Here is a 15441-nt window from a genome sequence, read left to right on the forward strand (position 1 = left end):
CTCTGTCTCTCTCTTCTAGTCTCTTCTCTCTCTCTCTGTCTCTCTCGTCTCTTCTCTCTCTGTCTCTCTCTCTCTGTCTCTCTCGTCTCTCTGTCTCTCTCTTGTCTCTCTCCTGTCTCCCTCTTGTCTCCCTCTTGTCTCTCTCTCTCTGTCTCTCTCTTGTCTCTCTCTCTCTCTTGTCTCTCTCTTGTCTCTCTCTCTCTTGTCTCCCTCTTGTCTCTCTCTGTCTGCTCTGTCTCTCCTATCTTGTCTCGTTCTTCTCTCTCGTCTCTGCTCTCTTGTCTCTCTCTGTTCCTCTCTGCTCTGCTCTCTCTCTGTCTCTCTCTCTCGTCTCCTCTCTCTGTCTGTCTCGTGTCTCTCTCTGTCTCTCTCTTCTCTGTCTCTCTGTCTCTGTTCTCTCTGCTCTCGATCTCTCTCTCTGTTCTCTTCTCTCTCTCTCTCTGGTTACTCTCTCTCTGCTCTCTCTGTCTCCTCTCGTCTCTCCTGTTCTCTCTGTCTCTCTGTCTCTCTCTGCTCTCTGTCTCTCTCTGTCTTCTCTCTCTTGTCTCTTCTCTCTCTCCTCTGTCTCTCTCTGTCTCTACTGCTCTGTCTCTCTCGTCTCGTCTCTCTGCTCTCTCTCTGTCTCTATGTTCTCTCTCTCTCTGTCTCTCTCTCTCTGTCTCTCTCTGTCTCTCTCTGTCTCTTCTCTCTCTGTATCTCTCTCTACTCTTGTCTCTCTCTGTCTCTCCTCTCTTCTGTCTCTATCTGTCTCTCTCTTCTGTCTTCTCTGTCTCTCCTGTCCTCTGTATATCTCTCTCTGTCTCTCTTATGTTCTCTCTGTCTATCTCTGATATGGTCTGCTGTCTTGTCTCTTTCCTCTCTCTGTCTTCTCTTCTGTCTTCTCTGTTTTTTTCCCTTCTCTCTGTCTCTCTCTGTCTCTCTCTGTCTATCTCTCTCTCTCTCTCTCTCTCTCTCTCTCTCTCTTCCTCTGTCTCTCTCTGTCCTCTCTGTCCTCTTCTCGTTCTATGTCTCTCTTGTCTCTCTGTCTCTCATCTGTACTCTCCCTCTCTTCTTCCTCTTCGCTCTTCTCTTGTCTCTCTCTTGTTTCTCTGTCTCTGTCTCTGTTCTGCTCTTCTGTCTCTATCTCTACTCTGTATCTACTCTGTCTATCTCTCTGTCCTCTCTCTCTCTGTCTCTCTCTCTCTCTCTCTCTCTCTCTCTTCTCTCTCTGTCTCTCTCTGTTCTCTCTCTCTTCTCTCTCTCTCCTCTCTACTACTCTCTACTCTCTCTCTCTCTCTCTCTCTCTGTATTTTGTTTTTTATAATCTTCAAAACTCCAGCACCATGGTTTCATCTCGTCCAATAAAGCATTTGCAGCCTATAATCCATGCCTGAATATGAATGAATGATGCTAATGAAGTATTGCATTACATAAAGCACACATGAAAGAGCAGCTAATTGCATTGATGGTGGGGGCAATTCTGACAGAATTCTTAAACAAACAGTTAAGTCCTCAGTTTTAAGCTTCCCCTTTTTGTAAGGGGAGGTAAGATGAAGATTGGGCTCGTGGAACAACGTGTGTGTGTGTGTGTGTGTGTGTGTGTGTGTGTGTGTGTGTGTGTGTGTGTGTGTGTGTGTGTGTGGCCAAAGTGACATAACGAGATGGTTGATGGATTTCAAATTGCAGCCTGGATTTCACACCCAGTAGATCAGAGGTGCAGGGTATAAACCAGACATTTGATAAATACGAATAGTCTGCGTTAGCCCATCAGGGCTGAAAATAAGTCCTATTTTTTCATTAGTGAAGCCCATGAACAACCAATGCCAGACGAATACAAGACGCCAGTGCACCGTCTCCCATTTCTTCTCTGAATCACACTTCATTAAATGCTACCTTTTGGCCATGCCATGGATGGATGAGAATCAAAGTTAGCAAGGCTGCAAGTTCTGAATAATAAGATCTCTCTCTCTCTCTCTCTCTCTCTCTCTCTCTCTCTCTCTCTCTCTCTCTCTCTCTCTCTCAACCTTAAATGTGTATTCAGATGAGCGAGAGGTGACAAAGTGCTCACTCCTCCATCCATTTGACTAATCAATTCTATTTTGCCAAAAAATAAAGAAATGGGATTGCATGCCTGCAAACATGTCACGCTTGTTGCCGTGTCTCGTAGGTTAGGAGGCGGCAAAAATGATGTTTTAACATTATAGATATACATGCCCATATGCGCACATGAAGGCATTTATCTTTTATCAACTTCCCTTTAGAGGAAAGTGCTGTTGCTGTTTCACAGTTCAGTGTCTGAGTTGGCTGCATGTAGCCGGGTGCAGGGAATGAACAGACATGGTACTGTCCAGTATGCGGCTTTAATCATTGTCTTAAGTAGATATTTCTGATAATGGGACGTGTATATTCAATCACACCTTTCAGTATGTAGATGTATATACTTTACATAACCCCCCAACGACCATCCTCATTCTCTGTACTCAGCAGAGGCCTGTACATGCAGCCTTGTCCCAGCCCATCACTGTAGCAGCTCATTACAGCTAAGTGGGCATATAATTATCATCTGAAAACCCCTACATCCACCGGAGTCTCTCAAACTTGACATTTTATCGTATTTATCAACACATGCCACAAATGACCGCTGATATCTTCTCCTCAGCCTCGCTCCTCTATCTCTCGGTGCCTTCGGCCCCCCATTCCCTTCCTTCTTTCAAGTCGCTTTTAATTCAGACTCTCGCGTCGAATGCATTCCACTTGTAGACTCACAATTAAGGCAATTTGGTTTGAATATGTAACGATGTCATTACCATTCCAACTAAATTAGCGCAGAGACTAAAAGGTCAGTTAGGAATTTTCCAGTCGTTAGAGCCTCTCACATGAGATTTGGGAAGCAAAAGTGGTGGAAAAGCCGGACGATTAGCGAGCACAGTTGGCATTCGTGCCAGAGATGACTAAATACTCTCTGGTCCCTAATGTTGAAGGAGTGCAGCGGACAAAGACAGTGAATGTGAGTGTGTATGGAGTCCCCATAACTGTCCGTCCAAGTTTATTAGGTTTTGTAAGTGTATAGTCAAAGAGAAAGAACATGAACTTCTACTATTAGTTATAATAATGACTTCCAGTTGTGTTCTTGAAGTAATAGCGTATTTTTTTTGCTGAGCTGGCTTGGAGGGTTAGGGTTAAATAAGAGTTGCTGCCAATATTTATAACAATGGGGCCACAATAGTAAATTAGGTTGTCCGTTTCATAGCAAACATAATGTCATGAGTTGTGGTTCTGCGTCAGGTAACCCCTGTAGCCCAATTCACACCAAACAGCGAAGAATTCTTGTAGCAGCTCATTGCTTCAGTGTAAAAGGATTATGGGTGGTTGTAGTGGGGGAGATGGAGGAGGAGGGAGGGAGTGATAAATAGAGAGATAAAGAGAGATGGGGCCGGGATAACACGGAGGCTGATCGTTGGATAATCTTGAACAGCGTTCTCTAATTAGAATTCTTATGATACAATTTGGTGGTTGTAATTAGTGGAGATGGGCTGGCTCCACTCCACGAGCCTTGTTAGTGGAAACACAGCTGTGTTAGAGAGGAGGAGAGTAGACATTCGGCTCTGTCAGAGAAACCACAAAATAACGCCTTCCTCTTTCTCTCTCCCTCCCCTGCCACTGTCTCTTTCCCCCTCTCCACCCTCTCTCCCTCAACTCCAGCTCAACTTGGTGTCCAGCGTCACCATGTCCAAGAACTTGCCCTCAGCATCGCCCCCCAACTTACCTCAGACACCCACCACGCCCACAGCACCTATCACACCCATGGCGGCCATGCCCCAGGTGCCATCAATACTGGGAGGAGCAAACGTCCCCAGTATGGGAGCCATGCGCAGACGCCACTCGGACAAATATTCCATGCCTCTGTCGTCAGGTGGGACCAACTACTCGGCACTGAACACCACACAGAAGCACACAAATGTCCCGTCAGCGCAGGCGATTCACTTTCAAGCAAATCTGATCACAATGTGGTTGTCTACATGTAAATCCTGAGGAAAAAGGCAACATAAAAGTATAGATTTTTTGTATTCTAAGGAAATGTACCTGCTTAATGAGCCTGAACATGAAACACACACACACACACACACACACACACACACACACACACACACACTGAGACATTAAGACATTTTGATTTGGCTTGGATTAAAAAACGTTGTACCTCTTTTTAAACTGAATGTCTTTTCACATTTATTGACATTATAATGTGGAAATTTCAAATGACGTGATCCCTCAACCCTGAACACGGCGCTATTAATAGTCCTCAAACCATAATGGTGTTCTAGTCCTTTCTGAACACACACAGACATGCACGTTAACACACAACCACAGAGGCTTGTTGGTCTTACCAATGTGAGACGTCTGGTGGGTTTATAAAAGCAAGCCTGTGTTTAATCACTCTATATGTAAATAGACAAGAACTTCCTCTGTGCATAAATATTACATGAATGTTAATTAAGTTCAAATAATAATGGGGAAAAAATACAATATTTATTACATTAAGACATTCCAAGTATTAAGCTTTGCATTTTAAACGGTCCGTCTTTGATGTTTATATTTACTCTCTCTGTGTTTAGTGTGAACACATAAATTATTCAACTTCACCCTAACTAACTACACGGATCTCATTTTATGGACGTATTAGTGTTTAAGATCCCTCACGAGAGAGATTAATTAAAAATGCATTTTGTTAGACATAGAAAATGTTCATTTGATATGCTGCCTGTAACCCCACCCCACCCCCCACCCTCTTTTTCTCCCCCCTTCTCCCCTTTCTCTCTCCCCCCTTTTAATTTGATGACACCTTGAGTAAATGCGATACCTAAAGGACTCACATTTACCAATTATTTCAGGTGGTGACACAGTATTTATTTTTCCGGAGATTGCCCCAAACTACGAGTTTTATAAGAACGCAGATGTCAGACCGCCATTTACTTATGCAACCCTCATAAGACAGGTGAGTGGGAAATAAATTAACTTTGCCTGATTAGATTCAAATTAATTGCTGCATGAATCATGGCAGCTCTCTCAATCCGTTGGTGTGTGTGTGTGTGTGTGTGTGTGTGTGTGTATGTGTGTCAGTTATGTGGTCTCGTTAGTAAACCATTATTTGATGTCATCTCATTTCAGGCTATCATGGACTCTGCCGACATGCAGTTAACGCTTAATGAAATCTACAGCTGGTTCACACGCACGTTCGCCTACTTCAGACGCAATGCTGCGACTTGGAAGGTAACCTTGATGAACCCTCAGCCCCCACGCAACCCTCCACTTTCACCTCACTGCGCCCTTTCACTCCTCTTACCTTCCTCTCGCTGGAGTCAGAAACCTTAAGAAAGCATATATTTACCCAGCACCAAGCGATTAGTACTCCTCTCCCCTTCTCTCTAACCTTTCTCTTGAATAGAGCCCATTCATCCCTCTTATTTATTTTTTCCGCCATTCCGCCTATTCTGTTTGGAAATGACAGCCGAAGGAATTATTCTGCCTCGGATATCGTTTTTCTAATTTGGTGCAATTAATAGCGGAGGACTTGGTGAGGAGTGGAGAGGGCTGTGATGCACTAATTATAGAGCAGCCACTCCATCATCAGCACCTTTTGTTATCTTTTGTTACCTTTTTGTATCATCGGTTAATTAGGAAGAAAGATGGCTGTTTGCCTGTTAACCAGCTCTCAGCTGTAGGCCAAAGATGCGTACACACACACATAAACTGTGTCTTATAGAGGGGTTAAGGGTGTGTTCATGTGGAACTAAAGCAGGGAGGAAAGTGAGAATTGGCCTGTCATGGAGGGAGCACTCTTCATTTACCCACACAAAAGGGACCATTTGTATATCTGTCTATGCAACTTTATTGTCCTGTCTGCCTCCACAAAGATGGTAAAAAATGTCTTTCCTGCAGCACACGTTTGAACCAGAAGTGTGTCTGTCCTGCTGATAAAGAAAGCCCCGCTGAGCGTCAGTGTTTTATCCCGTGGCCCCTGCACGTCATTCGTTAGCCGCCTTTAGCCTTTGTGGCTGCACAGAGGACTGGAGGGAAAACTCAACCAGCCGCTCATCAGTATGCAAGACATGGCGCAGCACTAGATTTAGCAAAGTGAATTAATTTGGATTTGGGATGCAAATGAGCACATGGCCGTGTGATCACCAATTCAGCAGGGCATGCAAAAAGATCGGTGCCCTTTTCTAGTTTGTTAGGTACAGTAGCGGGCCATGTTTTGCTGTGTAATAATGTTATGACAAGATGTGTTCTCAGAGGTTTTGTGGCTGTTTGCAGCACAAAAACAACACAACTACATTCATATGTAGCATTTAAAATCGTTTCCTAAAAAAGAAAATGCTCCTCTGTTCCTGTGCTTCAATGGCAATGATATCACAATGACATTAGAAAGATCTGGTGTCCCGGCCCCGCACAATGACCAAGGTGAGCCATTTGCATCCACAATTCCCTTTGTAAGCATTAGTGGGATGATCAGCGATGGGCTTGTCATTTGATTAACTGAGAGAATTTGTTTTTTTGAAGAAGAAAAGAAAAAAATGAACAGCTCAAAAGAGGGATCTACTCAACCCCCCCCCCCCCCCCCCCCCCCCCCACCCCACTTTCCTCTCTCTCTCTCTCTCTCTCTCTCTCTTTCCCTCACCCAGAAGCTTATTAGTTCTAACTATATAGCATGCATAATAAAACTGCTCATTTGCTCATTAATATTAAAATTATCATATTCAGAGCCATGGGCATTAAGATCAATCAAATCCTGGGATTTTCAGGTCAGATGCGAGATCTGCTTATGAGTTTTTTCTTTTTCTTTTTTTTTGAATCCCCTTTTTCTTGGAGAAAGAGCAGTACACACCAAGCGAAGGGACATGATAAATATGAGAGGCAGAGATATTAAAGCCGAGGTTATTATTTGTAGAGTCTGATGCATGTTTTAATTACAGTCATATGGTCGTATTAATATAAGAGGGCTTTTTTTCTCCTTATTTTGTAACTAATGAAAACATCTCACTGGTTTATTGTGTGAGAGACATATCCTGTTTTAATTTAAATACAGCTTTGATGATACTTTTGAGAGATAATTGTGTCATGTAAGCATATATTCAACGCCAGATGTGACACCACCTGGAGAATATTTGGACATATAGATGTCAGACACAGTTCACCTTAATCCTCCTGATTCCTACATGCACACACACTCTCTCACTGACACAAGGGCCTCCTGACGACTGTCTTTTTTTCTTGCAATACTGTCATCTTTAAAGCGATGTGTCCATTAAGAGAAATGCTTTTCTGGAGCCGAAAGGGTTACTGACATCACCATTATCAAGGCCGGCATTACCACTTCTGTCACCACCATAAGCCATTCGCTATGCTGATTACCTCCTTTTAGCCTACTTACTCTGATTGATATGTACTGTGTGCAGGACTTGTAAGAGCATTCGCTCTCACTCAATTTTTACTAATTAAATCAATGGTGCGTGAATGTTAAGAATTTCTTCAAAATGCAAGAAAAAAATCAATTTCCAAGCCTTTTTTTTTTCTTCTAGTTAATGAATGAATATGATTCGTTTTACCTCATCCCTCTGACCTGTGTGTCATGTCTCTCTGCAGAACGCTGTTCGCCACAACCTCAGTCTGCACAAGTGCTTTGTGCGCGTAGGAGAACGTGAAGGGGGCGGTGTGGACGGTGGATGAGATGGAGTACCAGAAACGCAGGTCGCAGAAGATCACAGGGTACGAATTCTGTCACACCTCTTTACATCCAGATCTGAAGGTCAACGACATGTAGAGGGAAATCAAACGGCCCCCAACATTCTGTCCTCTTCTTTGAAACACACCGTCCTGTCAGCTTCTTTAATTATATGTGCTGTATAGTCTTCCGGCTATGCAATTATTTTCTTTAGTTTCTAATATTTGATGTATTTTCTGCTTAAATTGATAACGTTATTACGTACACCAGTAGTTACAATGTGAACTCATTTCTTTTTTTTGGTTTCTTTAAAATGTCCAGAAGCCCTTCACTTGTCAAGAACCTGCCCTCCAGTCTTGGCTATGGAACTGCACTAAACGCCAGCTTACAGGTATGAAACTCTGACTCACCGTTTGCCTGGTTATTTGATTGACAGGCAGAAGTACTGCTTGACTGATTGACCAAGTGAGTGACTGAATGAGCGTGGTTTCCGGGAACAATAGGGCTCCACATTAGTATGCGCAGATATAAGAGGAAGCAAGTTCTAACTCTCTTTCTCTGTTTCTGTAATCTCTTCTCTCATACCTTCGTCTCTCTTTTCTCACCCCTTCTCCCTCTCTTTCCTGCACACCGTCAGACTCAGAAGGCCACCCTGTGGTCGAATCAGGAAGCAGCTCTCTTTCTTTCCGTTCTTTTTCCCTACTTTCAGCCACTCTAGATTGATAGTGGCATGTGCAAATGCAAGGGCATGTGCATTAATATTTATCTAAGCTGTCATAAATGATTTGGCTTCATAGTGTACGCCGGCGAGGTGCTCATGGCAAAACTTTAAAATTTTAATCACTGTATATAACTTTAATGCGCAGCAGGCGAAAGTGTCAGGAGTTTTTATTATTTTGAGGTAAAGTTTTGGGGGACTTTTTTTTAATAGCCACTCCATACAAGGGCATATGAATGGCAGCTGGGGGGAGGTAGTTGTCAGCAAGGTGTCACAGGGGGAAAAATAGCCTGCAACAGAATAAAGAACTTCAGAATGAGACAACTGTGTTTTAATAATTACTATGTTAAATCTTGTCATTCTCTCACCTGCCACATTTTCCTCTTGTATCATCCTCTTGATTCCCGTCTCTCCGTCCACACACCCTACGTTACCGTACACTCTTTTCCACATGATTATACCCTCGTATCCATCCCCCATCTTCCCTCAACCCTCATGTAACTCCCTCCCTACCTCTTACCAACCTTCCAACTCTTCCTCAATATGTCTCCTTTTCCCTCTCTCCTGCAGGCTGCCCTGGCAGAGACCTCTCTGCCCATGCTGGGGACCCCCGGCCTCATGAACAGCGGCTCCACGGGCCCGATGGGAGGCAGCTGCCACGGCCTCCTCGGCGGTGACCCGTCTATGCTGACGGGCGGAAGTCCATCCTTACTTTTGGGCGGAAGTCCACCCGGAATGTTGGGCGGGAGTCCACCGGGAATGCTGGGGGGAAGCCCCCCAGGTATAATGAGCGGCAGCCCCCACACCCTGTTGCACGCCATGCACGAGGGGCTCAACGGCTCTTTCGATCACCTGGACACCAACGGACACAGCAGCCCCGGATACTCCCCACCAGTACACATGTGAGTTCCTACAGATTACTCCTGCAGCTGTTATTGCATCCATGTGTGCAGCTACACACATGGATGTATACGATCACTACATGGTAATTAGGGCTCATTATTTACTGTTTTTATAACACACACACACACACACGACTAGAATTAATTGGTGCTCGTTTGATCATTTCTTTTAAAAGAGCAGGAGTACAAAGTCAAATGAAAATAAAAACTCATTATGCTGTAACCCAGAATCCCTTCCTGCTCACTCGCTGCAGTATTTGAGGGATAATTGTGTCATCTCACATTTTTTTATGAGTACCTCTCTGAGAATCCAAGCACATGCTCCACCCCCCACCTCCACTCTACACTGAATTCACTCGCTGTCCTTGTGCCCTTTGTTAGTTTAATTGCCTGATAGTTAACCCACACTACCAGTATGTTCTTCTGTATGCCATGACCCGAGGGCAAGGTTCAGTTTCTAGTATGTATTGTATCACAAGCAAGGCTTCTCTCTGCTGTGGCAATTCCAATGGCACTGTGCTAATAGCCGAGGTGAGGCTGACGTTTTGGATAACGGTTCTAATTCTATAAATAGGCTCTATTACACATTCGTCTTTAATTACACCACTGTGTGCATTATAGGGGTTTAGCTGCTATATTTTATGCAAGACTGTTCCTATTAATAATGAGCTAGTGTAATTACTTGAAAAAAAAATCTGTCCTCCTCCCATCCCCGTTTTAATGACGCTGAGAGAGAAAGAGAGTGTTTTTAAAAAATTTATGTCATGTGAGTTTCAGGAAATGATGTCACACAGGTCCGCCGCGTGAGCCCTCAGTGGGGTGAACGTAGCATGCAGGGAAACACTCACAAGGCACATTCTGAGACAAACAGAAATTTACACATTAAGGATTCTCATCCTCTGTCCATCAAAGCTCATGTTGCAAAGTCAGCCGACATTAGCTAACCACTCCTGTAATGGATAAAGGATGCACTCAGGCTCCATGGAGTGTATCTGCGTGGACTGAAAAGTGTTTGGTTAGCCCTACCAGACGTCTATACGTTAATGTGTTAGGACGTGTTTACCCCTCTCTGAAATGGGGTGTGTGTAAATGTGCCCAGCTCTAGACTTCCCAGTGTTGCCACTCCCTCAGGTCATTCAACTTTTAGTAACTGGACAGCATTGACCTCCTCTTTTTCCCGCTTGCTTTCTCTCCTCTCTGGCCACACCGCCTTGACACTGACATGAGTGGCTGCGGAGGATGAGATGCATTCATCCATCCCTCCCTCCCTCCATCACCGCCTGCCTTTACACGGCCACGACAACCTCAAAATGGAAGAAATGTGTTTTTCATGACTGGCTTTTTCCAGGATGTTGTTTAAATAATGGAGTGGCTTGTAGCACTAAACTAAATAGTACATCACCTTGAAGGCCTTTCTCAGGAGAGGACTCCTCAGCACAACCAAGTCAATCCAACAATTAGGCAAACCTCTCTTACCCCTCTGCGTCTGAAGGTTAATGCTAACTGCTTAACCGCAAACCAGAGCGCCCCAGGCCACGCTGTGTGTGTGTGTGTGTGTGTATACATGTGCAATACACTCATGTACACCCTTAGGGGTATGCTTAAAAGAAGCAGTACTGTATAGCAGGAAACGCTCTGCAACTGTAAAACCAGAGTGGAATATTTATTCCTAGAAATGTCAGATTAAAGAAAATAAAATCTGTTTAATATCGCTCTTACTTGTCCCGACTAATTGTTTGGCGACCAACCCTCTTTGTCAATGAATCACAGTGAGATGCTCTGAATATCTTTGATTGCCCCCTCGGTCCTCACCCCTGCCTTCGCCTCCCTCCCCCCTCCCCACACCACCTTTCCTGTCCCCCAACCTACCATTAGACCCTTGGACTAATGACCGTATTTGCATCCCTGACATACCTCTGCATGATTGCTGGTGCTAATCTCCAATTGATGTGAGCGCAGGCACCTCGAGAGCACGCACACACCCGCGCAGAGCACCGCGTATTTATGGCACCGCAAAGTCCGGCGTTTACTCCTGAGTGACTCAATAATGGCAGCTAGCCATTAAGTGCTAAATGGCTCACCCACATATTTTAATAAAGTGTCAGAAAGCTCAGGCCGGTGAATATGGCCCTGCATATCTTTTCTTCAAAGCCACACCTTACGAGCTGCATATTAGAATAACAGAGGAGACCTGTGGTAAGCAGTAATTAAACATTTAATAAATGGTTTGTAACACACTATCATGTGGTTGCAAGCATATTAGTGTTTATATTAACAAGCTTAACTCCTCCCATGATAAGATAGTAAAACACAAATGTAATAATAATATAATATTTGTATTCATAGGAGACGTTATAATTGTTGACAAATACTGTATCTTAATAATCACTTTAAAATGTCCTTACAGTTGGTACAACTGAATCATAATGTTGCTTATTAATGCTAAATAAATCGTAAAAATGTGCATATGATGTTTGCTACTTTCTTATGACAATAAAATACTAAAATAATTGAGGATAAAGATTGATGGTTAATCTTAATCTACTAGAGATTCATTATTCTGTTTTATTTTTTTTAATCAAATGTTTTATCATTTAGTCTATAAAACCTAGTTTAAAACATAATTATTTCCTGTATTCATCACTCTGCTTGCATCCTGCTCAGATCAGCCTCTGCTCTTCATCCTAACACATCAGAATATTAATTTACAGTATTTGCCTCTGAATATTAAAGTCATCTGTACCTTTTAAAAAATATATTTTACAATTCAAAGACCCCCCCCCCCCCCCCCCCTTCCACTGATGAAGGCAACCCAGGAGAGAGGCTATGAGACGCGTCCTAACGTACCACCACTTGATAAGTCTCCCTCTCTCCCCACTCTCCCCTTTCAAAGTCTTCAGGGATTTTCTGATGCATCTGATGTGTCAGAAATAATTAGGTTTTGTCAGATTTATCATCGTGGCACAAACCCCTCTCCCCAACTAGGGCCCCGGATCATGTTATGCCTTGTTTGTGTGTGACAGCATTATTATTCTTTTTAGTCGCCCAACACTTTTTCTTCCGCCCACTCCTCTGTTGTTCTGAAGGGAGAGGCGCCCCGCTCTCAGCGCTGCTGCTGCTGCTGCTGCTTCCTGCCGGCGTTTATTGACAGTGGCTAAAGATATTCATCCATTTAGAGTTAAAAACATGTATCATGGTGTCCGAGCGAACTGCCGGGGCTGAAGTTGATTAATGGCAGAACGTAGCTGCCGGTTTTTCCTCTTGAGGAGCGACATGCACAGCCCCTGCATATTAACGAGTGGCTGCGCTTTCTATTAACTAGATAAAAAAGCCTCTCCTCTGCCTTTGCTCCAGGGGGCTCAGGGATGAGAAATTCTCCATTATTTATCATGTGGCCTGTTTCCCCCCCCCCCTTTTTTTTTCCTTTTTCATGTATTTCAACCTGGTGTCATCAGTAAACTTTAAAATGCCAAACATGTCTGGAACATCACAGCTTATCGGCCTTACAGGGGCCATGTTTTTCATGCAATTTTCATTCGCTTACTTACAGTAGACGTGAGGCATCATGTCGAATTAGCGTCTCACAAACAACATGCTTGTTACTTTCACTTTTCATGTCATGGCTGTTATGCGCCAGTTTTTTGATACAACAAAATATTTATCTGTGAGCTGTGAACACATTGATGACCAGAAACCCTCTCTCTGTTCCACAAATGTATTTATTTGTAGTAATAATTAGCATTGCTATATTTTCTTACTGTCCTTTTGCAGGTCATTAAAAATGACGTGCGAGTTCAAACAAGTGCTTTTGGCTGCAGGAATTTTTAATTAAAAAAAATCTAACATTTATCGGCAATGTGCTTATGTCACAGGCTACCCATTCACGTGAAGGAGGAGCCACTTAACATGGATGACGACGACTGTCCGATGTCACTGGTGACGACAGCCAATCACAGTCCAGAGCTGGACGACGACCGGGAGCTGGAGGAAGGGAACTTATCAGAAGACCTTGAGTGACTAGGATACAGTTTTTGGTCGACGTATCCCTTCACCCCGCCACACTGTTTCTCTCACACAGACCTCCTGCAAGACTAGAAACCACTCCACAGTCCAAGCAACCACAGCTGACTCTCTCTGTGTCTCTCTCACCACTGGGACTATTTATTGAGCATGCATCCGGATGGAGACTGGTCCAAAGGAACTCTTTGTTGCAGCCCTTTGGGATCCCCAAACATGACAGGCATGAGATGTCTGATTAAAAAGAATAAACTCTTTGAGACCTATTTCATTAGAGATGGCGTGGCCACATACAGTACAAGGATGATGGACTCATGGATGGGGGAAAAAAACAAATGAGCAAATCATGTTCCGTTGAAAGCTAGCGGCCTCATATACTGCCAAAAAGGAAGACGTTTTATGTTTGTGAATAATCCAACCCCCAGTAGTTGTTAATGTCTAGAGACAATTGCTGGTTCAATTCACGTTGTTGCTCTGTTATCATTTGCACAGGAGTAGTCTCAGAAATGTGTGTCACTGCCTGTATGTTGCTACTATTATGAAAACCAGTATATTATTTTTAGCTTCTTCTTTTTTTTCTTTTTTTTAACCATCGTTAATTTTTTCAAATCTGTTTTTCGACACCACCAACTGTAAATGCCATTCCCTGAATCACACCAGTAACTGCGGTACCAAGACTGTTGCAGCTGTCCAGAAAAAAAAAAAGAAAAAAAAAAGTTGGCTTCCAGTCTATTATCTGTTTGTGATTAAAAGTAAAAAAAAAAAAAAACAACAACTGGAAATTAAGTTGGGGGAAAAATAATAGTTTGTATAAAGCACCATTTACAAAACAAATGCATTTCCACATAATTTTCTTCTTGCTGTCCTCCTTACCTCCTCGTTCTAAAGCTTTGTCTACCTGCAAACAGTCACAGGCAACAGCTAGAAACCAAAGCCAACACTAGCAATGGCCAATAGCTTATAGACAGAAGCCACCAAACTCCTCTTGGTCCGTCTTCTGCGACTTTAAACTAGTACAAAGAGAAGCTTTTGTTCCGCAAACTACCTTCGAAAAACCTCTGGGATTGTTTCATTTAGCCCTATACAAAGATGATCACGAGAAAGAGAGAGAGGAAATAAATGCTGATTTTGATGTGTAATTTGATAAACTCATAGAACGTCCACTTTGGAGGTTTTCTGCCAGACGTACTGTAGCTAAAAGGTGATGTGATATTAGAACGGCAGGCATTTTGTGCTGGTGATTTGACTGGTAGAGAGCAGCTAACTGTAAAAGTGGATCATGACCAAAACAAAACATTTGTGTATTCAATGGAAGTGCAGAAACATTGTGTTGTTGTGAAGTTTCTTTTTCTTTTTCTTTTTTACTCTTTGTTACGCATCACACATTACACATCAGACGTCATTGTTTTTTATTTCCATGATTTTTTTCTAACCTGGTGAATTTGTAATGTTCTAAGTGGGACTGTCAAAAATAATGTCACGTCTTATTTCCGTGGCGGTTTTGTTCCGAGCCGCGTCGAAACCGAAACTGAAAACATCGCTAACCAAACATGAAAAATATCTAGTGAAGCCAAATAAGTCATAATTTCAAGTTGATATGAAATGGCTTGGTTACCATGTAAAAACAAATAATAATAGCCATTGCAGAAGAGGATATGGAAGGTGAAAGTTAACCTTTTCTAGGTGATATCTGCTTTAACGTCATCAAATACTCATTGTGTGGTTCATAGCTTCTAAACTATATAGATACAACTGGTGTCAGCACTGATGTACTCTGTATGGGTAACCAGCTTTTTATAACACACTTGGTATTTACAGAGACTAAAGAGTTATTGTGTCCCATCATTTCCCTCACAGCTAATGTCATCTAGAAAAGTGTTGTTGCTTTAATGGTCATTTCTGTTTTCAGTAAACCAAAGTTACACAAAATTCTGCCTCCTCTTTTATGGGATAAAGAAATGCTAAAACATCCACACACACCCTGTCAGAGACTAGCATACATGCGCGCGAACAGACACACACACACACACACACACACACACACACAGACCCCGAGCTTTTGGTCTGCCAACCTTCTTGTTTCGGTTAACTCTCCAGCTGCA

The 15441-nt window shown here is 43.0% G+C and overlaps 1 protein-coding gene across 1 annotated transcript in view; it reads left to right on the forward strand.

Annotated features, from left to right (window-relative positions):
- Positions 1-13339, forward strand: part of foxp2 (forkhead box P2) — a 97586-nt gene extending 84247 nt beyond the window's left edge. The window contains 8 exon segments of the mRNA XM_029461975.1: positions 3682-3892; positions 4872-4975; positions 5149-5250; positions 7624-7671; positions 7673-7746; positions 8024-8093; positions 8991-9322; positions 13195-13339. Coding sequence (XP_029317835.1) covers positions 3682-3892; positions 4872-4975; positions 5149-5250; positions 7624-7671; positions 7673-7746; positions 8024-8093; positions 8991-9322; positions 13195-13339 — 1086 coding nt within the window.
- Positions 13340-15441: the final 2102 nt, after the last annotated feature.

The sequence above is a fragment of the Cottoperca gobio genome, chromosome 23, assembly GCF_900634415.1.
Source record: "Cottoperca gobio chromosome 23, fCotGob3.1, whole genome shotgun sequence".
Lineage (NCBI taxonomy): Eukaryota > Metazoa > Chordata > Actinopteri > Perciformes > Bovichtidae > Cottoperca > Cottoperca gobio.